At 38.0% G+C, this 23939-nt stretch overlaps 1 protein-coding gene across 1 annotated transcript in view; it reads left to right on the top strand.

Annotated features, from left to right (window-relative positions):
- LOC101349996 (ovostatin) overlaps positions 1-23939 on the top strand; it is a 79300-nt gene that overhangs the window by 5264 nt on the left and 50097 nt on the right. Inside the window, exons 2-5 of the mRNA XM_023741483.1 lie at positions 9366-9426; positions 10953-11136; positions 11782-11947; positions 19906-19958. Coding sequence (XP_023597251.1) covers positions 9366-9426; positions 10953-11136; positions 11782-11947; positions 19906-19958 — 464 coding nt within the window. The remainder of the gene's footprint in view (positions 1-9365; positions 9427-10952; positions 11137-11781; positions 11948-19905; positions 19959-23939) is intronic.

Here is a 23939-nt window from a genome sequence, read left to right as displayed (position 1 = left end):
CTTGAAGGCCATGTTAGGACATTAGTTTTCACTCTGAGTAAAACTGGGAACCATTTCAAGGTTTTGGGCGAGGAGTGACCTGATCCGGTATATCTTAAAACGATCACCTGACTGCTGCATTGAAATAGGCTGTAGAAGTGCAAGCGTAGAAACAAAGAGACTTGATAGAGGCTATTGTAGTAATTTAGGTAAAAGATAACAGTGACTAGGACCATCATGCTTGGTAAAGTACAAGGTCAACGGAAAAGAGGAAGACCCTCAACGTGATGGATTGACACAGTGGCCGCAACAATGGGCTCAAGCATAACAACGATAGTGAGGATGGCGCAGGACTGGGCAGTGTTTTGTTCTGTTGTACATAGGGTCACTATGAGTCAGAACCGACTTGACGACACTTAACAACAACAGGAGCAGCGTTGTAGGAGTGGAGACATTAAGAAATAATCTGATGCCAAGTATAGTTTAAAAGTAAATCCAATAGAACTTTTTTGATGGGTTGGAAAAAAGGAATGAGAGAAAGAGAGGAATCAGAGATTATTCCACGGCTTTTGACCAAGCTATTGAAAAGCGAGAATTGCTACCACCTCCGCTGGCCATGGTTGAAGTAAGTTTAGGATGGAAGATTAAGAATTCATCTTTGGACGTATTGAGCTTGTTATTCTATATATACAAGTAGAGCTATCAAGTTGGAAATTGGTTAATCAGTACAGGAGTATGGGAGAGAGCTCTAGGTTGAAAACATAAATTTAGGAGTTCTTAACACACGGATGGCATGTAAAACCATGGGATGGGAAGAGGTCACTCAGGCTGTGAGTCCGGATCAAGAAGAGAATCAAGGATTTTTCTGTGAGGTATTCTGACAGTAACGGTATTGAGAAGGAATCAGTAAAGGAGTCTGTATGGGAAAAGCAAGTAAATTAGGACAAAAACTCAGTGTGGCCTCCTGGAAGCTGAGTGAAAAAAACATATCAAGGAAAAAGGCGTGATCAACAGTGTCAAGTGCTGCTGAACACTCACGAAACTGAGGCCTGAGAGTTGATCATTTACTTAGGCATAAAAAAACATTACCCATAAAGGGATATAAAGTAAATTCTACTTTTTCTTCTTGAAACTTTACCACAAGTGTATTACAAAAACAGTCACATTTTCCTTGAGTGCAGTTTCCTTGAACATCCAAGATTCCTGGTATTTTGGGGTTTTCTTTTTTGCTTTTTTTAAAAAAAAATATGGATGCTAGACAAACGTATAGAGATCCAAGTTTATTAGTGGTTAGTAGGGGTAGGTAGGAGGGAGGGGAAAAGGGAAACTCATTGCTCAGCGGACACTGAGCTTCTGTTAAGCGTGATGGGAAAATCTGGAAATGAATAATGGTAATAATTAAATAACATGATAAACATAACTAATTGTACTGAATTGTACACATGAAGAAAATGGTATGGCAAACTATTTGTGACACACATATTTACCATAATACAAAAAATATGGGTGCTGATGTCCCATCAAGAACAATTAAATCAGAATCTCTAAGGCAATGGTTCTCAAACTTTAGAATGTATCAGAATCACAGATGATGAAATTGCTGAAGCCCATGTTGAGATTCTGATTCAATAGGCCTGGAGGAGGCACAGAAATTTGCATTTCTAACAAGTTCCCAAGTGATGCTGACACTGCTGGGCCCAGGCCAGGATTGCATTTTGAGAATCCGTGCTCTAAGGGTGTGTCTTGGGCATCAAGGTTATTAAAACTCCCCAGGTGTGTTTAATGTTTAACCAGGGTTGAAAGCTGCTCTAGAACATCCAGTGTTGAAACCAAGCTTCAGAACCTTTATGTTTCCCTCTACGTCTGGTCAGAAGAGCAGCAGCATCGAATGGCTGGAGCTGACTGGAAATGCATATCAGGCCCCACCACTCCTACTGAACCAGAATCCACACGTGAACAAGATCATTAGACGATGCACATGCAAATTAAATTTGCAAATCACTGCTTAGACCATCTCTGAATTCTTCTTTTAGGCATCTCTACACATCTTGGTGTGATTATTGTTCTTATTGGTCACTGATCTTTGAAAACTCTCAGTTTTTCTATACTGAACCAAAGAATAACATTTCAGCCTTTTTACCTTGCTCACAACTCTGTCTTTCATATCCCTTTGGATAGGAAAATACTGAATACAACCCAATATTCAAAAATAAAATATCTTGAAAAATAAACCTTTCTTTTGTGGTTATGACATTCACAAAGGGGTAAGATGGGCAAACTCCATCTTTACCACTAACTGCGTGGCAAGGATCAACATGAATTCAATTCCCAGCTGGACATGGATCCAGACCTCACCTTCCCACATTTCCATTCCTTGTCACCAGCCACTTCCATGGTAAACACCCTCTCCATGAACATAACTGTCCAGAGTTAGATCAGACTTCATCCCCAGCTATCCTGAGATGGGTCAAAACATCCCTGGCCACCTAAGGCCAGGTCATCATGGGAGCAGCTATAGGCTGAGTCTACACAACTTCCCGCACTTCAGACCAGCTGGCCTCTCTGTCTCTCTGTGTCTCTCCCTGTCTCTTTCCAGTCCCCTGGGATTAAGTCACAAGCCAGAAGTACTCTATCCTTCTTTATGGATTTCCTAAGTAGGCTTTTTCTATCACTCAGCCACCCAGAGCTGGGTCTACATAAATTGACTCTGTACTGCCAGCCCTTGCTGGTTCATTGCCTCTGTGGGTTTGTTAATTCTCTATAACAGTTCACAAAATTTATGAATACCGTTACCTATACTTACAGTTACCTGTTTATTATAACCAGTGTCAAAAAGCAATCTGGAGTCCATTCAAATTAAAGCAAAGAGTTTTATTGAAGGAATAAAGCGATCTGTATCAGGCAGCACTTAGTGAGGATTCACCAAAGTACTCAGGTGAAAGGAGTTTTTCAGAGTTGAAGTACAGGAAATTCAGGAACTTACAAGGAAAAAATCTGATTGGTTGACATTTACAAAATCATGCTTTAACAGATGCCAGACAATTACGAGTTCCTTAAGCAATGTTTTCTTAGTGACAAAGCTTGAGTCAGCTAATCTATAGGTATTTTGGGGGCCAGCCTGAGTGAATATCCTTCCTGGTAGCATTCTGTGATAGGAACAGAGTGGAGGCAGGCTTCCTGAGGTATTCTGCCTAACTGACTTTTGAGAGTCAGCTCAGAATGAGCAGTAAACAACAAAAATGGAGTCCAGCCTACAGCTTTGGCAGAAGCTTCTCCTGATGCCAAGCACCTAGATTTTGAGGGGCTCCTTCACACCAAAAAGGATACAATCATAAAGATGCATCAGGCAAGGTCTAGGAGAATTCCTGGCACAGAGCCTCTGCTATCCCCAGGGATGTGGCGCGCTCTCTCCCATGCATGAATATTCTCACCAATCCAGGAGGCCCCAAAAAGAGCAGTCCAAGGTCCCAGGTCCCTTAGTCATAAGGACCTCATTGAATACGCTTGACATAGGCCTCAAAGCATAGTAATGATGAGCCCAATCAATGAATATGCATGACTGCATTAGGTCTCCCTCCCATCCTGAAGTTAGTTTGACAGGTATGGGACCTGTGTAACCCCTACTTGCCCAGCTGTTTTGAAAAACAAAGGCATCTTCATTGCTCGGGTTATTTTCAGAAACCAGAGTCAAAGGACAAGACTAAGTTCTTTGTCCCACAGTGGTAGATACTGTCATTGCTTATCAAAGAATGTACCCTCTTTCCTTAAATTTAGAGAACTCGTATTTTGCTCAGGCCTGAGTGCTCTTGGATGAATGGCAATTTTTTTTTAAAGCCAATCACATTATCACAGTCCCCTCCGACAGTAAATTGACCTGTGGGCAGGTTCCCTGGAACTCAGTCTCTGAGAAAAGATTTACGTGTAGGTTTATTGGGGAGAACTCTCAGGGTCAACACTGCTGGTCTATCAGGAAAGCAGAATTATACAGAAAGAGGAGTTGAATTGTGGTGCAGTCCCAATAAAGGTCTCGGAGATCCGATAGGGAGTTCTGGTGCTAGCATGGTCTTTCAGAGTTGCCCTGCTTTAAGGCAAGGGAGTCAGGTCTTTATACCAACTCAGCACCTGTTATTAGATACCAAGCTGCCCCTGAGGAGAAGGTGAGAACTTGGGTGAAAGTTTCTCTGATACTGAGGGAAATGCCCAGAGCTGATTTCAGCTGAGACCCAACAGCCACCAACACTCTCAGGGCTAAGGTTATGAGTATTTCTGCCATGAAAGGGAGTATCTGGAAAGTACATGACAGTATCCACTACTTTGGTCTAGCAATGAGAGATAAGAACCAGGGCTGGCTAAGAAGATATACAGGGGTGTTATGGACTGAATGGTGTCTTCCAAAAATGTGTGTAAACTTGGATAGGCCATAATTCCCAGTTTTGTGTGGTTGTCCACCATTTTGTCATCTGACATGATTATCCTATGTGTTGTAAATCCTAACCTCTATAATGTTAATGAGGCAGGATTAGAGTCAGTTATGTTAATGAGGCAAGACTCAATCTACAGGATTAGGTTGTAACTTGCGTCAATCACTTTTGAGATATAAAAGAGAGAAGCCAGCAGAGAGGAGTGGGACCTCAAACCACCAAGAAAGAAGCACCAGGAATGGAGTGAGTCCTTTGGACCTGGGGTCCCTGCGCTGAGAAGCTCCTAGACCAGAGGAAGATTGATGACAAGGACCTTCCTCCAGAACTGACAGAGAGAGAAAGACTTCCTCTAGGGCTGGCACCCTGAATTCAGACTTCCAGCCTCCTAGACTTTGAGAGAATAAATTTGTTTGTTAAAGCCATCCACTTGTGGTATTTCTGTATAGAAGTACCAGATAACAAAGACAAAGAGTGTCTCTTGGCAGAGTATCTGGAATGATTTTGCTTTCTGATGAGAGAGAGAGAGCGACAGACAGAGAAAGAGAAGGACAGAGACAGGGAGTAAGAGGGGCTGAGAAGAAGAGAAAAGCAGGAAAAGAAAACTCTTTTTCTGCTGACTCTTTTCTTCCAAATTGGATATTGTTGGGAAGAAATAATCTTTGGCACCTCAAAAGCCAAACTGTGACCAAAGAGGGAAATAGTACTGATAAACCAAGGAAGAAGAGTAAAAAGAATGTATGAAACTCTGATGGCATTGATGAGCTGCTGGATCAATCTTAGTATAAACCTTTTTCAGAATTTGTGCTAAGTAAGATAATAAATAGCTGATTTTTTGAAGTCTTTGTACTTAGGTATTCTGCTACTTGCATCTAATGTGTTCTTATCATCTTACTGCTCATTTCTTTCTCCTGTTCTTTTCCTCTATTTTCTTATATCATCTTCATCTAGAACCTGTGCTATTTCCTTTCTTAGTTCTTCCTAGACTGACAATTCCAGGAGAATTATTTTGGAGACAGGCCAGGACAAGTCCTTGGGCTGAAATTGAGCAAAGTCATCATCCATTGTTCTTCATGATGTAAGACTTTGGGGTGTGTGTATGTGTGTGTGTGTGTGTGTAAGTGTAACATTTAGTCTCTGTAGGGACTTAGCCAATGTTTACTATACATCAGGCACTGTGCTAACCACTTAAAATGTATTAATTTATTTAATCCCCACAACAAACTTATAAGGTATTGTTATTATTGATCCCACTTAAGGACAAGAAAAGAAAACACAAGGAATTTAAGTAACTCGGCCAAGGTCACATGTCTGGTAAACAATAGAACCAGGGTCCAAATCTTGACTGTGAGGTCCTCGCAAGGAAAGTGATACATACAGACCAAATTCTTAGTATATTAATATCTAAAGGACAGGGTGAGTAATGTAGCTTCCTGGTGGCTACAACAGAAGTACATTTTCTATGCAAGAAGTTGTATTTACTGCAAATCTCTCCCATCAGGGATGCATTTGTTCCCATCCCTACTGACTGAAAGACTATATCTGACTTAGCTGGCAAAAGGATCCTGGAAATTTTTCTAACTTGCTGTGACAACTTTGATGTCAAAACCAAAACAGGTATGCAAACAACTTATTACTTCAGGAAAAGTAATTCAGAAGAGAACACTGTGAGCTCACCTCTGCTGACACTGCTCTGCCCTGAGTATGTACTCCTGCAGGTCTTCTCCACATGAAGAAAAACCTTCAGAGAGAAGACAGATGGGCGTTGTTTACCATCTACTGCGTGAAATATCTGTCCCCCGATTTTGTTGCTAGAGCTGTTGTAAAGAACAGGTTCTACAGAGGGCAGGACAAGTTCTCATTTGTTGCATGACTCATAGTAGTTCCTTTCTGGTAAACGGTGAAATGTTTTCCCACAGTAGAGGGGGTTTTTCTGTGCAAAGAACTGAGAATTGGAAATCACTAGCCTGCATTCTTTACAGAAGTAACATTCTTAGTCATTGAATTTATCCTAAAAAGCTTGTGTATGCTTGTGTACGGTATTTGTACATGTATTTTTCTGTCTTTGCTACCACATTTAAATAGATGATATTAACAAAATTTAGAGGACGTGTTTGGAATATGCATATATATGTATGTAGGAATATAAATAAAATGCATAGTATACAAAATTCATTTTGGAGATGGAGGTATCTGGAAGCAATGATCAATCATACTCTCAGCTCAGTCAGATGTAACTGAGTTACAATCAGAGGTAGACATCAATAATATTAAGAGAATCATTACGTAAGTATTATAATTCTATAGAAAAAGAAAATAAGCCATAATTCCAAACTTGAGTCCCAGGTAGAAAATTATAGAAGCAGATACTATAAATTTTAGGGTCACATTGGCAATCTAGAGGATTCTTGTGTGGACAAGTCAATGCAGTGACCTCAAAGGTAGGTATATATTAATTTACCAGAAGAGTATACATTAAAATATTTAATAATTTTGAAAGTCTCCACCAAATCAGATAGACCAGATTGTGTGTGTATGTACATATAGATTCAATTCACCTTATAAAAGACACATATTCTACAAGATCCTCTTCCTACTCAACAAAATTAAATATGTGTAGAAATTAACTTGTGTTTTCTGAAATTTCTCATATTAACTTTCCTACTATTGATGTTAGATTTGGACTTCCAGACTGCAGTGTGTTATTAAATTCTTAGAAAGTATTTGATTTATATTCTCCATTTTAATTAAGAAAAATGTTCTAAATTTAAGCATATGCCTAACTGCTTTCTCCAAATATTTAGTGGTCATTTTAGATTCACACCTTGGAGTGAGTGTTATGGCAAAAGGCAAAGAAACTCCAAGGAGTCAGTAATGAGCAAACACAAACAGAGGTAAGCTTTGTTGTTACTTTTTATAAGAGATGGAAAGCATCACCATCTTTCTCACTGGTGACATAAAGAAGTAGTAGATTAAACACATAAAGTCAACAGTGTTAGTCAGGTTAGTTGTTCCAGTTTTCTTTCAACTTGACCAGAACCTTGGAGGTAAAGAAGTACACAATACCAAGCTGTCTTCTTAGAAAGGGGCAGGTGTAAACGCAATAAGAAAAATATTAAAACTAAGGTTTCATTAAGTTGACCACCCCTGGATACCAGATGATGATTGGCTTTAATCCTTTTTAATTCTTTGGAATATGCAACCCTGGGAACTCAGCAGAAGATATTAACAGTCAGAAAGATGCCTCTACTTCTTTCTACATCAAAAAACCAGTTTCTTATCCTTGGACAGAAACATAACACCCCAATAAATGGATTTTTTGCTTTAAAATTTGTGGACCAAGAGTGCTTACTTCAAATGCATCATGAGGTGAGTTCAGAAAATGGGAAGAAGCCCCTTTTCTTGATGGGAGAGTAAAATTCTCCTAGTCATCTCCCTAAGAATATAGTTAGTTGCCCATAGAGGCAAGAACCTATGGAAAGTCTGAGGTTAATTAAAAGTCTTAAGTAATTTAAGAGTGTTTGCATTTATTAAATATTTGAAGTGACAGTGACATTAACTAAGGGTCTACAATATTCCAGCCACTGGAAAGCCAAACATGACTCAAACACCTAGTCTGTGCCTTCAAAATTCTCATAATCAAGTAGTAGACACAACATGAAAACAGTTACAGTATAACATGATATTCTGTAATAGAGATATGTCCCTAAGTTATGGGAGCTTAAAGCAGCAACAATCGATTTCATCCGGGGATTTATGAAATTTTGAGCTGAATCACGAAGAAAGAGGAGGAGATATACCCCTGGCAGAAAGTAAGTCATGAAGAGAGGCATTCTAGCCAGAGGATTTAACACACAGAGATACATGGAGAGATGAAAGAGTGAGACACATGTAGGAAACTGCTAGCATTTTCATTACAGAAAGTACAGTGTCTGTGGAGAAATGTGAGCGCTAAAATTGGAAAGGTAGGTAAGAGTTTTGTTAGGAAGAAACTTGCTGAAGAATGAGACATTTTTCCAGTAGGTAATTGTGGATGACTAAAGAGTTTTCAGGAGCCCTGGTGGCACAGTGGTTAAGAGTTTGGCTCCTAACCAAAAGGCAACAGTTCAAATCCACCAGCCACTCCTTGGAAACCCTATGGGGCAGTTCTACTCTGTCCTATGGGTTGCTACGAGTTGGAATCGACAGCAGTGGGCTTGGGTTTATTTTTTTATTTAAAGAGTTTTAAGGAAGACGTGATATAATTAGTTCACGTTTTAGGGAAAAAAGAGTTGGGCTATTGGCAGTGTAAAAATGGATTCCCCGCTCTTTTCAAGAAAAAGGGCAATATTACAGGCAGTGGCCAGTAGGAGACTGACTACTTTGTGATGTATGATGAAATTACAACAATCATGAGGTTGTCTTCTGAGAGCTTTTTATTTAGCCAAAACCGTAGAGGTAAAAAAACTATAAAAGACTATATTCTTGGAAAAGGATAATGCACTGCAGAAAAAAAAAAAAATGCTTCAGTGAACTTCCTGGCCAGCATACATTTATTTCATGGACCACTAGGTCTTGATCAAGCTAACCTAAATCCACTCAGATTCATCTCCATAAGTTTCCTTAACTGTGACTATTAGGAAGGTTTTTTTCTCTCCCAGAAGTCATCTTAAGCTTCTAAGGCAAACTGCTCCACCACTTTCCTGAGCTCTTATAAAGGAATACCAAAAAAAACAAACCCACTGCCATCGAGTCAATTCTGACTTACAGTGACCCTATAGAGCAGGGTAGAACTGCCCCATAGAGTTTCCAAGGAGCAGCTGGTGGATTTAAACAGCCCACCATTTTGGTTACAAGCTGAGCTCTTAACCACTGCACCACCAGGACTCCCTACAAAAGGGTACAATCTTTGCAAAGTAATGGGGGAGGGAGGCAGCACAGGAGGTAATAAAAAGTGACTAAAGAATGTTTGTTACATTTTTTTCTCAGGAGCACTGGGTGCTAGCCTTGCCCTAGGTTTACACAGGCAACCTTCTGTCTCCATTTCAAGGTAAATACCTAAGAATATCTTGAAAATGGCAGCTTCTCTTGCTAAATAAATTAATTAATATGGGTCACTTTACAATGTACCTTGCTCCAGATTGTAAACCATTTGGAGCAATAAATGGTAAATACCGTTAGTTATTATCTTTATTTTTCTTATCTTTAGTATAATGTTAAATATTTGAAAGCTGGGGTTATTTGCACTTGATTTAGGATATTCTTAGGCGCATATTTGGCATGCAATTATGTCTTGTACGGAAAATACAACATCAATCACTAACGAGAAAAGTACAATGATAATATTTGAATTTTTAAAAATCAGTCTGAGCTTCCTTAGGTCTTTGTCTATCAGTCTTTTTAAATTGCTTCCAACATAATAACTATGGAACTACTGCCAACCAGGAACGGGTATTGAGCTTTCAACAGAGTTACCTCTTAGCCAGGACACAGTAGTGTAGCAAGATACAAATTCAATTGTAGCAACTGAAATTATCTACGTGAGGTTTAATTTGTCTTTGGAAAGATACACTGGCGAGTGTGTTAAGTCTGGTAAATGCTGATGAAAGATTTTTCACAAATGAGATGGTGATATCCAAATGATACACCTAATGACAAGTAACATACGTGGGTGCTGGTACTGGGAGGTGACTGCAATCCAAAGAATATATCCAGTTAAGTTACATTTGCTACACTTTAATAATGACTCAGGAAATTCCAGCAAAACTCCTGTGTGTGTATATATAGCTTCAGAGCTGGCATTTCTGGCCAGTGAGAATGTTTCTGCTCCCAGCACACTGACCTGTACCTGGACGGAGGGGAGCTGTGTGTTGGCTGCTTCTACATCTGTTTGGATCACGATGTGGACAAGAATACTTCTGGGTGTTTTTCTCTTTCATCTGTCTCTTTCTCAATCTACCAATGTGTAAGTGATTACATAGGGTTTTACTGGTAGAAGAGAAATAGAGCTTGGTGGGAAGAAATCTAATTTTCATCACCTATTTTATAGCAGTAATTTGATTTTAGATAATATTACCATTTCACAATACACTCCAAAATTTTTAATTTGTGCAGTGAATTTCAAATTTGAATGTCACCCTTCATCTCTGCCCAGTAGATATCCAGAATGCTGAGTAAGAGTTATAAAAGTGTTGTACTTATGTTGAGACGAGGCATCAGATTGCCAGTGGGGAAGGAAGCTGGAAAAAATGGCAGGCAAATATAAAATGTAGTGTGCAGCATCAATTCAGGGGCAAAAGCATTGTGTGAGGAGACTGATAATGCTAATCATTACAGAACTAATAAATTAATTACCGCTTTGTAATTGAGATTTTCCTCATTATGCCTACAAAATTCAGTTTAGAGGGCAGCCTCCTTCTGTTTCATACATTTCATGCCCTCAGATTTAGACTTTAGATATATTTTTAAATACATTTTTCTTAAACTCCAGGGTCCTTCCTGTAACAAAATAATTACTAAGTAACTAAACATTGCTTTGACACTTTCATTTTTAATGCTCTCGCTTAATTTTTACAGGCAATATGTTCTGATGGTCCCTGTTGTTCTACAAGAAGTCTCTTTGGAAACAATTTGTGTCCAGCTTTTTAATCTTACTGAAACTGTTACTTTGACTGTCTCCATCGACTATGATGTGGTCCAGAAGACAGTAGTTAAAGAGAAAGTTACAAGAGAGAATTTCTTCAAATGCATCAACTTCGAGGTGAAGTACTTCATCCTGCTTTACTTGGAAGAGAATATCGCAGGTCCTTGACTTTCTAGGGACAGAGATCAGACTATTTTACAGTGTGTGTAAACTTCTTTTTATTTTTAAAAGGCTAATGCATAAATATTAAAAACATTTTCAACTTAAATGAAGAAATAAATTTATAAACAGACTTCTTATATGAGGATAGTTTTACTAGTATGCTTTTATTAAACTTTAAGTGTATGTGTGTTTGGAGTATTTTCAAGATGTATCTCAAAAGTAAAATATATAGCCATATACTATTTTGCATGTAAATAAATAAACCCAAATATGCTGGCCAGTAACTAAACAGGTCACAACAGGATGAGCCAAACCATTTGATTTTATGACAGCAATTTGTTGATGGGAACAAGGTATATAAAAAAGAAGACAGCTGTTCAGAGAAGGAAAGGTTTAAAAAATGTGAAAGAAAATTAATTTAAAAAGGTAATAGGTGATTTTAAAAAAGTGACAAAGCAAGGGAAAGAAACGAGGTTGGTTATTCAAGAAATAAACATGACAAGTTATAGACTGAAACATTTAGTAATGCCAGCATACAGTTAGTGGTAAGGATTTCTTGACAAAACACCAGTCTCTTTAAGTATTTTATTTGCTCCCTAGGTTCCTAAGGCCGGACCTGACCCACTGGCTTTCATCACATTTTCTGCTCAAGGAGCCACTCTCAACCTGCAAGAGAGAAGATCTGTGGCAATCCAGACCAATAGAGATATGGTCTTTGTGCAGACAGATAAACCAATTTACAAACCTGGACAGAGAGGTAAGCATATCTAAACTACATTATCCTCAGTTAACACCATTTATAGAACACTTAAACTGATAGTATACAATAGAAGCTCAGCAAATTTAAAATAGAAAATAAAAATACAGAGTATATAGTTTCAAGGCCAGAGATTTAGTTTCAGTATGTCTGAGGACTGGGGAGCTTTGGAAACTGTGTTTTTAAAGACCTCTCCCCTAAGTGGTTTTAATAATATTCAGGTTTGGGAATCACTAAGTGGTATCTGATGCAAATTTATGAGTTTATAGTTGAATTTTAGGTAAGACGGTGACAAAGTGTGTCAAGGATGTTAAGAGATATTCCTGGTGACTAGAGAATGTCCTGTAATAATAGAATGATGAGCATGACATTGAATTACCTAAGCTGAAAAGCCTCATCTCACTACTGGGTTGGGAAGGAATTAATGAACGTAAGTTACTACGGTCAAAAGGAAGACATTTCTGATTAAATGAATGGCACGTGAGAAAGCACAGGAGTAGAATTAATTCATAAGCTATGCTGTAAAATGGGAAGTGGATATTTGAAGTAAAAAAAAAATGGAAACGAGGAAAGCAAGCTGAAATGAATAGAACAGTTAAAGGAGGGCACTGGATATGGGGCTGAAGAGCCTTTTTCATGAAATTAAGTCACTGTAGATTTGGGGGAGTATACTGTGATGAAAACAGTCTGCGAAAGATTATTGGGCCCAATCTATATATGTTGTTGAAGGGAATTTCTGAACTCATTGCCATAGTGGTTCTTTGCAGTACTTTTGATGAATAGTGTAAAATGCTTGTACAATGATAGTGTGCATGAAAATTGAGAAGAAATTTTAGAGGAAAAAAAAAATCTAACCAAGTGTCTTTCTATACTCCTACCATTCAAATAGGCTTCTTTTGAAAAGAAACTAACAAAAGTAAAAGTATTACGGCTAATTTTTTCATTCAACTTGCAATTACATTCAAAGATTCCTAGCAACAGATGCAATATAAACAATGGTAAACTGGCCAGCATATTTGGGTTTATTTATTTACATGCAAAATAGTATATGGCTATATATTTTACTTTTGAGATACATCTTGAAAATACTCCCAAACACTCATACACTTCAAGTTTAATGAAAGCATACTAGTAAAACTATCCTCATATAAGTAAGTCCGTTTATAAATTTATTTCTTCATTTAAGCGGAAAATGCTTTTAATATTTATACTATATCTTCTTCAGAGCATTTTAGCTGCTTGAGCAAATATTGAGAAAAATAGTAGCATATCGATCAGTGTCGCCTGGGACATACTTGTTCTTCCCCAAATATTTTTCTAGAATTACTAGCTATAAATCTGAAGCATGAATGAGAATATATTTTTAAAAGTGTTGGAGCCTCTTTAAAAAAATACTTATTTTTTTAACAACTATTTCTGTACAATTGTTTGCACCTAATATCACAAGGACTTGAGAAGCTACAAACAGTGGTCCTCAAACCTCAGTGAGCAAAAATAATTACTTAGAAAGCTTGTTAAAATTTCAAATTACTCTCAGGATGAGTACCAAGAATCTATATTTAAATAAATAACTTTTGCAGGCAGTTCTGATGCTGATGTTCAGCAGACAAACTTTGAGAAACCCTGATAAGAAAAGAAAAAAAAAAAACATGAGTTTTTGTACTCTGACTTACTGGCTAGCACTTGACAAGTGAAGCAGGCGTGGGTGAGTTGGGGATTATTGTAACTAGAGCCGCTTGGGCACAAACATGCTGTGATTTCAGAACGACACAAACTGAGAGATGACAAAGATGTGCTGTAGTTGGAGAAAATGTACTATATGTATATTTCTTTCCTCCTCCCTTTTAATCCTGTCCCTTGACCTCTGTCTTACTCCATTACTTCATGGCGTTCAGATCAGTAGTGAGGTACCAGAGGGCAAGTGAATGACTAGACAAGAAAACCAAGGCATGGCTCAGTTCTAAATTTGGGGCCTGCATCAACAACTGTTGAGCAACAATTATGACTTTATATGTGTTTGGTGAGGAGATGCTCAGGAAGAGGAGGATTATATGTGGTTGACACAGAAGAATACCTAATTTCACCCAACCAATCTACACCAAATGCCAAGTCTTAAATGGTAAAACAAATTCCAGACATATCTAATAGGCTAAGCTTTCTTTCTTGATAAGGAATATTCCAAGAAATAGAGCTGAGGATAAAAATGGAAGATTCCTAGGATTCTTGCTCAGAAGACCTTGGGAAGGCAGGGCTTAGTATGGATGATACTATTTCAAACAGCACAGAAAAGTGTAGACAATTATAATGAGTTTCTTTATTTCTCATCCCATCTACTTTCCTGTAAAGGGTCTAATGTGCAGAGAAGTGGCTATAATGTAGAATGGAAGATGCATACTCAGTCTTACACAACTGATGGATATTCAGTTTTCAAAAAATTGATCTTTGGTGTCTGAGATATAATGCTGCAAATATTCGTGGCTTACTCAGGTTCATGCTCCTTGTTTTTAAAGTATATTTAGTTATTAACTATGACTTTATGCTAAAACCTCAAAGCACATTTAGACTGCAGTAGCTTCATATGTGACCACCATTTGCATTTTGAAATCTCTCCCCCTCTTCCTGAGAAATTACAAGAGAAACTCAATTGAAGCTAAAAAGTCTACAGGAAGGTATTGATGGCTAAGTTATTGCAAATTTAGACACTTAATACTCTTAAAAGAAGACTCATAAACTATCTAGATATATTTTTTTAACTTTGTGTATTCAAGATTCATATTTGGCTTTTATCATACATAGAAGAGAAGTATCCTACATTTGCAATTAATGATTCTTTGAAGGCCAAGTTTCACTAGAGCTATCTGCAAGGCTAAAAACTGGATACTTGTTTGGCTGGCTTTTCTTGAGTGTTGTCATCAGTTCTGTCCAAACTAGTCCAAGATCAAAGAAAAAGAAAACAATGAAATTTAACTCAGAGATCAGAAACAAGGATAGGATGACCAAATTATTCCCCTGCTATTTTACAAGCAATGACCACAGGGCAGGACTTAATACATTTGAAGTAGTATTTACCTAGTATAATTTCAGACTGCAAAGAAGTCCCTCCCGTAAAATAATCACCATCATCTACTTCTTGGTTCCTGAAATTCTCTCGTAAGAGTTTCATTGCATTTGTTTAAAGCATTTATTCCGCTTAAAACACAAGATTTATGACAATGAGATACTTTATTTATTCAAACTTTAAACTCAAAATTTAGTTTCTACCTTGAAAATGCATATTCACAGGTAAAATCTATAATGACTCTATAAAGAAAAAAAAAATTCGCCAAAAATGTGAAAGTTGTATTAAACTCCTAACACAACCTCTTAACTGTCACATAATTGGGAAGGAGAGGTTATTTGAATTTACCTATTAACCCAGAGAAAACAATAGCATTCTTACTTCCTACAAAATAATATTATGTCTATATTATTTATACTATTTACAATAAAATTTAAATATCACTCATACTATTTCACATTACAAAAGTATTTCTTCCCAGTGTCATAAAAATCTGCCCTTCAGATCAACAGTGGATGATGTGGTAGTAAAATACCTGGTAGAATCTCCAGGTTTAATGTGGTTGAAATAATCAATCAACCAACTTTTACTGAACACTTGTTGTGTTCTGGGTAATCTGATATATTCAATCAATACAAAATGAATAAGCAATAGGAAGTGTATAAGCAGGAAACTGATTGAGGAGATTGACATAAAAAAATATGTATAATGCAATGTGTCAACTGCATCTAGTGACCTGGACAAACAACCGTGGAAAGACAGAAAAGGAAGTGACGAATTCTTCAGGTGGTAGAAGAAATATATCACTGGGGATATATAGGAAGTCATTTGGAGTAAAGAGGGATAAGGTAACTGACTAATACACACAGCCTTTAGCAAAGAAGGTTCCAGTTGTGTGAAAGAATTAAAGAAGGCATTAAAGGAAGTAAAGAAGATATTTAAGCAGAGACCTGATTGAAATGAGGGTGGGAATCATGGGTGGGGAAATCATTTTGGGCAAGAAAAATATCAGGTACAAATGCCCTAAGACAGGGCTTGACAAATTCAAGGAAATGCAAGATTGAGAGTATTGCTTGAGTAATGAGGGAGAGAGAAGTAGGAGATAGGTGAGCGAGGTTGAGTGTGTACATGTGGATGTAGCAGATTATGTAAGGCTTAATGGGCTATGGTAACATTCTTCAGATTTGACTCTGAATAAAATGGAGAGCTAGTGAAGATTTTGAGCAGAAGAGGTACATACAACCGGGGAGCTGGGAACAATTTGGAAGGTAGGAAAACCAACTAGAAGGCCTTTGCAATAATATAGGCAAGAGACAGTGGTAGTTTAGAACAGATAATGCAGTGAGAAGTGGTTGCATTCTGGATATATTCTGCAGGTATGTTTTGAAGTAGGATGTAAGATAAAGAGAGAAAATTAGAATGACTCCAAGGTTTGTGACCTGAACAACTGCAATGGCATAAATTGCCACTACTAAATGGGGAAGCGTAGAGCAAGAGCAGGTTTGAGGGAGGAAATCAAGAGTTCATTTTTAGGCATACTAAGTTTGAGATGTCTTTTAAACATCTAGGCAAATATGTCAAGTAGGAAGTAGGATTCATGAGTCCTAAAGTAAGATGAAAAGCCTAGAGACATGAATTTGGGGAGTAATTGCCCTAAAGGTGAAGTGAGTAAATCTCACCTTCATAGCCAGCTGTGTGGTAAAGATTAGCATGAATCCAATCCCCAAAGTGTGGAGATTGATCTAGCCCTCACCTTCCCACTTCTTCATCTTCATCACCATCCACCCAAGTGGCATTCTTTCTCCAACCCTAGCCACCCAGAGCTCAGTCAGAGCTCACAAGTTAAAAAGACACAGTCCTGTTAACTGCCAAATAGGCAGACACCAGCCCCTGCTAGCTCTCACTGCCTCCTTGGGTTTGATTAATTCCCCGGAACAACTCAGAGAACTTCATGGAGAGTATATCGTACCTACAAATATGGATTTATTATAACCAAAAAGGTTACAAATGAAAAGATGCATAGGGTAAGGTCTGGGACGGGTCCTAGTGTGAAGCTGCTATGTCACCAAAGATGTGCAACCCTCACAAGAGCAAATACTCTAACAACCAGGAAGCTCGTAGAAATTCCATTTTCAGGGCCTTTATTTGGCCTCATTGTATAGTCATAACTGGGGCCTCATTGAATATGCATGATTGATTAAATCATGCCTCTCATCCTTTCCTGAGGTTAGCTGACCAGCTGGTCTTTGTGGCCTGGCCAGCACCTACTCATTTTCTCAAATCCTCAAGTGTTGCCTGGAGGTTTTAGATAATAAAATCACAGTAGTTACTTGGAAAATTCCAAGGGTCGTCTCTCAGGAATCAAGGACAAAGGCCACATTGAGTTCTTTTCTCACAGTCATCAACATAGAGATGGTAATTAAAACCATGCAATTTGTTGAGATCCCATTTCTTAGCCAGACAATGACAGTTCCATAATAACCTAAGACCATGTCTTTCCTTTATTTTCAGCATTTTATATCCACACTTGTACACACACACACAAATATATGTGTGTGTGTGTATATATAGATACATATATATATCTATATATAGTGAAACCTGTGAGAGCCAGAACGGGACAGGACTGCCTTGTTTTTCCAGGTCTTGCAAGTTTTCTGTCTTTGACAGGGTGCAGTCTTACCACTTTTCTATCACTTCTTTTAGTGGAAAATATTTGAGTTTTCCTTCTCTGACAGGTTTCCACCTTATACAGGTTCTGGATTTCTCAGGTTTTACTGCATATATATTTATCAATAAAGATTTTTTAAATAAATGTACTATTAAATTAAGTAAACCAAAAGAGGATTGATAGCCTGGTAGAATTTGGTTAAAGAAATTGAACTTTAAATGAGTCTGAAAATGTGTTTAAAGGGCCTCTAAGAATATAGCAACAGATGACAAACAAGAGTCGTATCATCGAGTGATTTTTTTTCCAAAATGCAATAGCTCTGGCGTGATAACAGACATAGATTTTGACATGGATCCTCATTTTTCCTCAAAAAGAAAACGAAAGAATTCTATTACACGGAACATGCATATGTCAAAATTACCCGTGAAAGCTTAGTTGGTGGAAAGGAAGACCATTAGCCAGGTGAAATTCTATACATAATGCAAGTAGGTCAACAACCAAAAATTTACTAGATGGAATCAACAAGAATAAAAAGAGGTTTTAAAACTAATGGCTCTAAAATAATAATTTCTCTCTTGTGAATTAAAGTACAAGGAAAAAGATATTTAGCTAGAGCTGTGAGTTTACAATGAAGTTGCTTAGTCCTCTTTTAGAGCCACGTGGAAGGTGAGAGCTATCAATTGTAGAGATCCAGAGGGAAAGAAGTCACCTCAGAGTAGAAAAGAGAGTGTTTTGTGAGAAAAATAGGAGCATAGGGAAATATCTTCAAAAAACAATAAATTTTATTGATGGCACAATGGCAAGGGTTTAGTAAGGGGGATCAGGCTGATAACTCAACTGGGAATAGGACATAGATGGAAGGGGAGTAAGTGTGAGAGAAAATAGATGACCTTGAAGGCTTACACTATAGATTAAGGGAATAAGGGGAGTAGGTTGATGAGAGATAGACAAAAAATGCATATATTAAATTAAGTATGCACAAAATTTTTATGATTAAATGTACTAAGAATTAAATTATCTTACCTGCCTCCTCTATCTTTTGCTTCTTTAATTAAGTAATTATTTGGCTTAAGCACATTTTATGATGACGCATAAGAGGAGAAGGAGAAAGAGGAGCTGGACATATAAGAAAGACGGGAGGGTTTTTACTGAACTCTTTCTTGTTGGCAGTATAATTTACCTAGTTCAGCATGCTGACCCCAGTATCTGGTATATATTACATAAAATACCCATGGAACCAAATGCTGGCAAAAATGTGGAGCATCAGGAACTCTGCTGGTGAGAATGCAAAGTTGGTACACTCACTTTGGAAGACATTCTGGCAGTTTCTCACAAAGCTAAACATACTGTTACCCGTCGCTTTTGAGTTGATTCTGACTCATAGGCTTACCATATTATAGCAACTGTGCTCCCAAGTATTTACCCAAATGAGATGAAAACATATGTCTACATAAAAGCCTGCACATGAATGTTTTTAGCAGCTTTATTCATAATTGACAAAAACTGGAAACAACCAAGATGTCCTCAATAAGTGAATGGATAAGCAAACTGTGATACATTCATCTAGCAAATAGACTGATAAAAAGAGAAGGGATACCAAGCTAAGAAAAGGCGTGGAGGACCCTTAAATGCGTATTACTGAGTGAAAGAAGCCAGCCTGAAAAAGCTACATATTATATGATTCCCAACTGTATGATATTCTGTAAAAGGCAAAACTATACAGACAGTGAAAATATCAGCAGTTTCTAGGTGTGCAGGAGGAGGGAAGGAGGGATGAATAGATGGAGTACAGGGGATTTTTAGGACAGTGAAACTATTCTGTATGATACTGTAATGGTGGACATATGACATTATGCATTTGTCAAAACCCATGTGACTGTACAACACAAAGAGCGAACCCTAATGTGAACTATGAAGTTTAGTTAATACTAATGAATCGATATTGGTTCATCAGTTATAACAAATGACCACAGGAAAATAAGATGCCAATAATAGGAGGAAACAGTGCATGGTGGGAGGGAGGTATATGGGACCTCTCTGTACTTCCCGCACAATTTCTGTAAACATAAAACTTCTCTAAAAGATAAAGTCTATTAAAATATATTCATGTAAGGACTCATCACAGATAGCAATATTCCAACCCTTTCTGATTTATCTAAGTTAATTGATTTAGTATCAAGACTGTGATGACACAACAAATGAACACCTTATTTACATCGGTTTTATTTCCTTCTCCAGTGAGGTTTCGAATTGTGTCTCTGAATAATTATTTGAAGCCTGTTAATCAAAAGGTAAGTTGTAACTGGAATGTAGGTATATCTAGGTATTTATACATTTTTTGTGCCTTAAAATTAATCAGCGAAAATGAGGCAGATGGGTTCAAGTTATCGGTTCTGTGTTCCTAACGACCTTATGACCCACTGTGCTCCTCTCCTCACTAAACCCAAGTCTTTCCTTTTCTACTTCTTCCTTTCTCTCTCTTTGGTCAACAAAATTAAATATATTTCCCAGTTACATTAAGATATGAAATTTACTGAACCCCTACTACTTCTAAAGCACTGTGCTAGGCAATGTGACAGCCAGATACAGAAGATACTCTTCTACTCCCGAAGTGATTATGTTAGAATAGAGGAAAAGTACATAAATGGCCATAATAAAGTGACTTTAGAAGCATATAAGTAAAACACAACATTGTATCCTCAGCATTCAAAAGACTAGCATCTGGCACATTGTAGGCTCTTAATATTATAGAATAAGTGAATGAGTGAACAAGTGGATGAATAAATGAGTAAATAAAAACATTACGGTTGCTTCATATTGGAGTTATCAGGAAAGGTATTATCTTAGGTCAGACTCCCCAGAATCAGATCAGAGACAGAAAAATGAACAAGTAAATTATTTAGAAACTCTCTTATTGGAGAAACCAATAAGAGAGTGGGGGAAGCAGGTTAGGAAAGCGGAAGAAGCCAAGCAAGTGTGCAATTGATTTTAGACACAGTTGCAACTTTTCACCCTGATCTGGCAGAGAGCTTCAGAGGATGAATGACACTTCAGAGTTTGACCCACTTGTAGGAAAGGAAGCTAGACTCATACTCCAGCACCAGGCAGTCACTGGCTATGGGCATCCCCCAAAGGGCAAGTAAAAGCCCAGGAACTTGACAAGCGGCCCAAGGGAAGGCCTCTCAGAAAGTTCAGAGGTGCAAGCTGTTAGAAGCAAAGCCTAATAAAGCCAAGGTGGGTGCAAAGAACAAGGAAGAGAAGTCTAAGGGGAACTAGATGGAGCACCAGCCACATGTGCTATAGGTGTCATGGGGTAGAGGAAATTTAAGAGAATCCTTAGAGAACAGAGAGGATCGTCAAATGTTTAAATTAGGGATTGTTGTTGTTAAGGAGCCGTAGTGGTGCAGTAGTTAAGCACTCAGCTGCTAACTGAAAGGTTGGTGGTTTGAACCCACCAGCCGATCTGTGGGAGGAAGGTGTGGCAGGCAGTTGGCTTCCGTAAAGATTACGGCCTTGGAAACCCAGTGGGGCAGTTCTTCTCTGTCCTGTACGGTTGCTATGAGTCAGAATCAACTCGACGGCAATGGGTTTTGTTTTGTTTTTTGGGTTGTTGTTCTTAGTTGTCATCGAGTCGCCTCCGACTCATGGCAGTCTCACGTGTGCAGAGTAGAACTTCTCCAGAGGAGTTTCAAGGCTGTGACCTTTTGAAAGCAGATCGCCAGGCCTACCTTCCAAGGTCCTCTGGGTGGGTTTGAACCACCAACTTTTTGGCTAGTCGTTCAGCTCTTAACCCTTTGCACCACCCAGGGACTCCCTAAATTTGGGATAGAACAGTATTACAGTGAAACCTGTGAGAGTTGGAACTCAACCAGACTGCCTTGTTTTTCCGGGTCTCACAAGTTTTCTGCCTTTGATAGGGTGCAGTTTTACCACTTTTCTATTGTTTGTTTTAGTGGAAAATTGAGTTTCCTTTTCTGACAGGTTTCCACCTTACACAGGTTCCAGTTTTCACAGGTTTTACTGTATGACGGAATGGTAATGAGGAATCAAGAGGACTTTGGGAATAGCGATAATTCGGGCTTGTTTAACTGTGTAATAAACAGAGAGAGTCATGGCAAGTAAAACCAGAAAGGAGGGTTGTTGCCGTGTTGTGAAGACACTAAAATTATAGTTAGTCATTAATGAGCAGTTTGTGTTTAGAGGAAATGAATAAAGCGATGGAGGATGTGTTTCAGGGTTTCTTCCAATTTCTTCAGAAATTATTCATTTCTTACTGTAGGATATTAAGAGTAGAGAGCGTTGTTACTCATTATAGAAAGTGACCTTGCCTTGAAGAAATATAGGAGTTGTTTCATGGATAACGATCTGCAGTTCAGAGAGTATGCATAGAGAAAGAATATGTTGATGATAGTCTACGACAGTGTTTCAACAGGAGAACACAATTCATCTAGAAGGGATCTGAGAACAAGGGAGAGAGTCATGAAAATAGACAAAAGACGATGAATCATGACTGAAAAGGGACTGAAGCCTCTGTAAAAGGATAACGGGCCTGTTTCATTTCATGTATTTTAGAATCAAGCATGTTAGAACTAACTTCTATGTGGTCTTCTATGTCAATTTGTCAGCTGAACACAGAGTTACGTGGAAGCTAGTTAAGCTTATAGAAGTTATGCTGATGATTCTCAATCTGTGACTACGTTTTCCATCCTCCAAGTCATCCCTCATCCTTACATATTCAAGGCATCATCACTACTAATCCATCTCTTTTTGCCATCTTCTTTAGCTATACTACATTTATTGGATTGTTGCCTAATTTCCAGGACAGATCTAACTGCAGTTCTAAAAGATCCGTTTATTAACCTAAGTCTGAAATAGCTTCTTTAGGATAGCACACGCTTCTTGTTCTTGGTTCAAAGTTGGTACTTCTCTTATTTCTAAGATTACGTCTCCTCTATTTAATCAAAGCAGCAAGCATTCCAGTGTAACCCTTTGGCGATCATCCTTGGTTGGTAGGACCACGGGGAAGTGCAGGGCTTCTTGAAAATCGAAGGGGCTGCAATGTCATCACTGTATTTGGTGCTAGAACAGTTGCAAAGAAGCATAATTGTTGATTATTTTTATTGTCAATAAAGCCAGATATGATTATCCAATTCCTAGCTTTAGTAATGACTACATTTGCTATGCACAACAGGATTAATGAAGCATTCCTTCAAATATGGGTTATAGATAAGCTGATCATTTTTACCAAATGTTTCTGGGAAGAAGTTACTGTGGCACAGAAAACTGCATCTGCTTATGTACAAAGATCAAAGCTGAGTTAGTATTTTCAAAAATGGTGGCAGCTAGTAGATTACCCAGTTACATATTTCGAGGGCAACATATCGAAAGTCTGCAGCTATTTCTGTATAACATCTAAAAAAATGATTCATTGTATGGCTGGCCTTCTGTGAGACCTGAGGATTCAGAGTAAATTTGACTACATGAACAAAACATACTAGTGATATGACTCTTCTTTATCAAATGGGCCAAGATGTAAAATATATACCTACTTTCATCTATCCAAATCTTACATCTTTCCTTTCCTTCATGGGTCTGTCATTTCTTTCGGCCTTAAATCAGTGTCTTATAGCATATTCAAACATTCTCTTTATCTAGACAGTTTCATTTCTATCAAGAAGTTTTAGATCTTTCTTTTAACTTATCCTAAGATCTGAAACTATCTCTACTTTCAGGGAGAGATAATATGAACTAAAACTACAGAAGGGGAACATAAAGGTGGTATTTTCTTGTTTGCTGACTGGATGTGCAAGGTTTAGCTACAGACAGAGTCATAAATTACTAAACCCAAATCCTTGCTTTTGGGGAAAATCAAGAATGAGGAGCTCTATCTTTCTTTCTTAATGCTTTAGTTAATATAGTAGCTCTCTTCAGTACTATCTCAATACTTCACCAAGGAGATACAATTTCATGAATTAGAATAACAGATAGGGACCCCAGCTCAGCTGTTAGTATTTCTCAGTTCTAAGAATTCTGGACAAGGATTATTAATCCTGATCCCATTTCTGTACGTGTGTGTGTGTGTGTGTGTTTTCTGTATCATTCATTTTATTTATTTTTTATTGCGCTTTAGGTGAAAATTCACAGCTCAATTTAGTTTCTCATTCAAAAATCTATACACATATTGTTTTGTGACATTGGTTGCAATTCCCACAATGTAACAGCACTCTCCCTCTTTCCGCCCTGGGTTCCCTGGGTCCTTTTGTCCAGTTTTC

Source organism: Trichechus manatus, unplaced genomic scaffold (genome assembly GCF_000243295.1).
Source record: "Trichechus manatus latirostris isolate Lorelei unplaced genomic scaffold, TriManLat1.0 scaffold00182, whole genome shotgun sequence".
In the NCBI taxonomy this organism is placed as follows: Eukaryota; Metazoa; Chordata; class Mammalia; order Sirenia; family Trichechidae; genus Trichechus; species Trichechus manatus.
The sequence above is the reverse complement of the archived record's forward strand: the minus strand, read 5'-3'. Positions and strand labels throughout refer to the sequence as shown.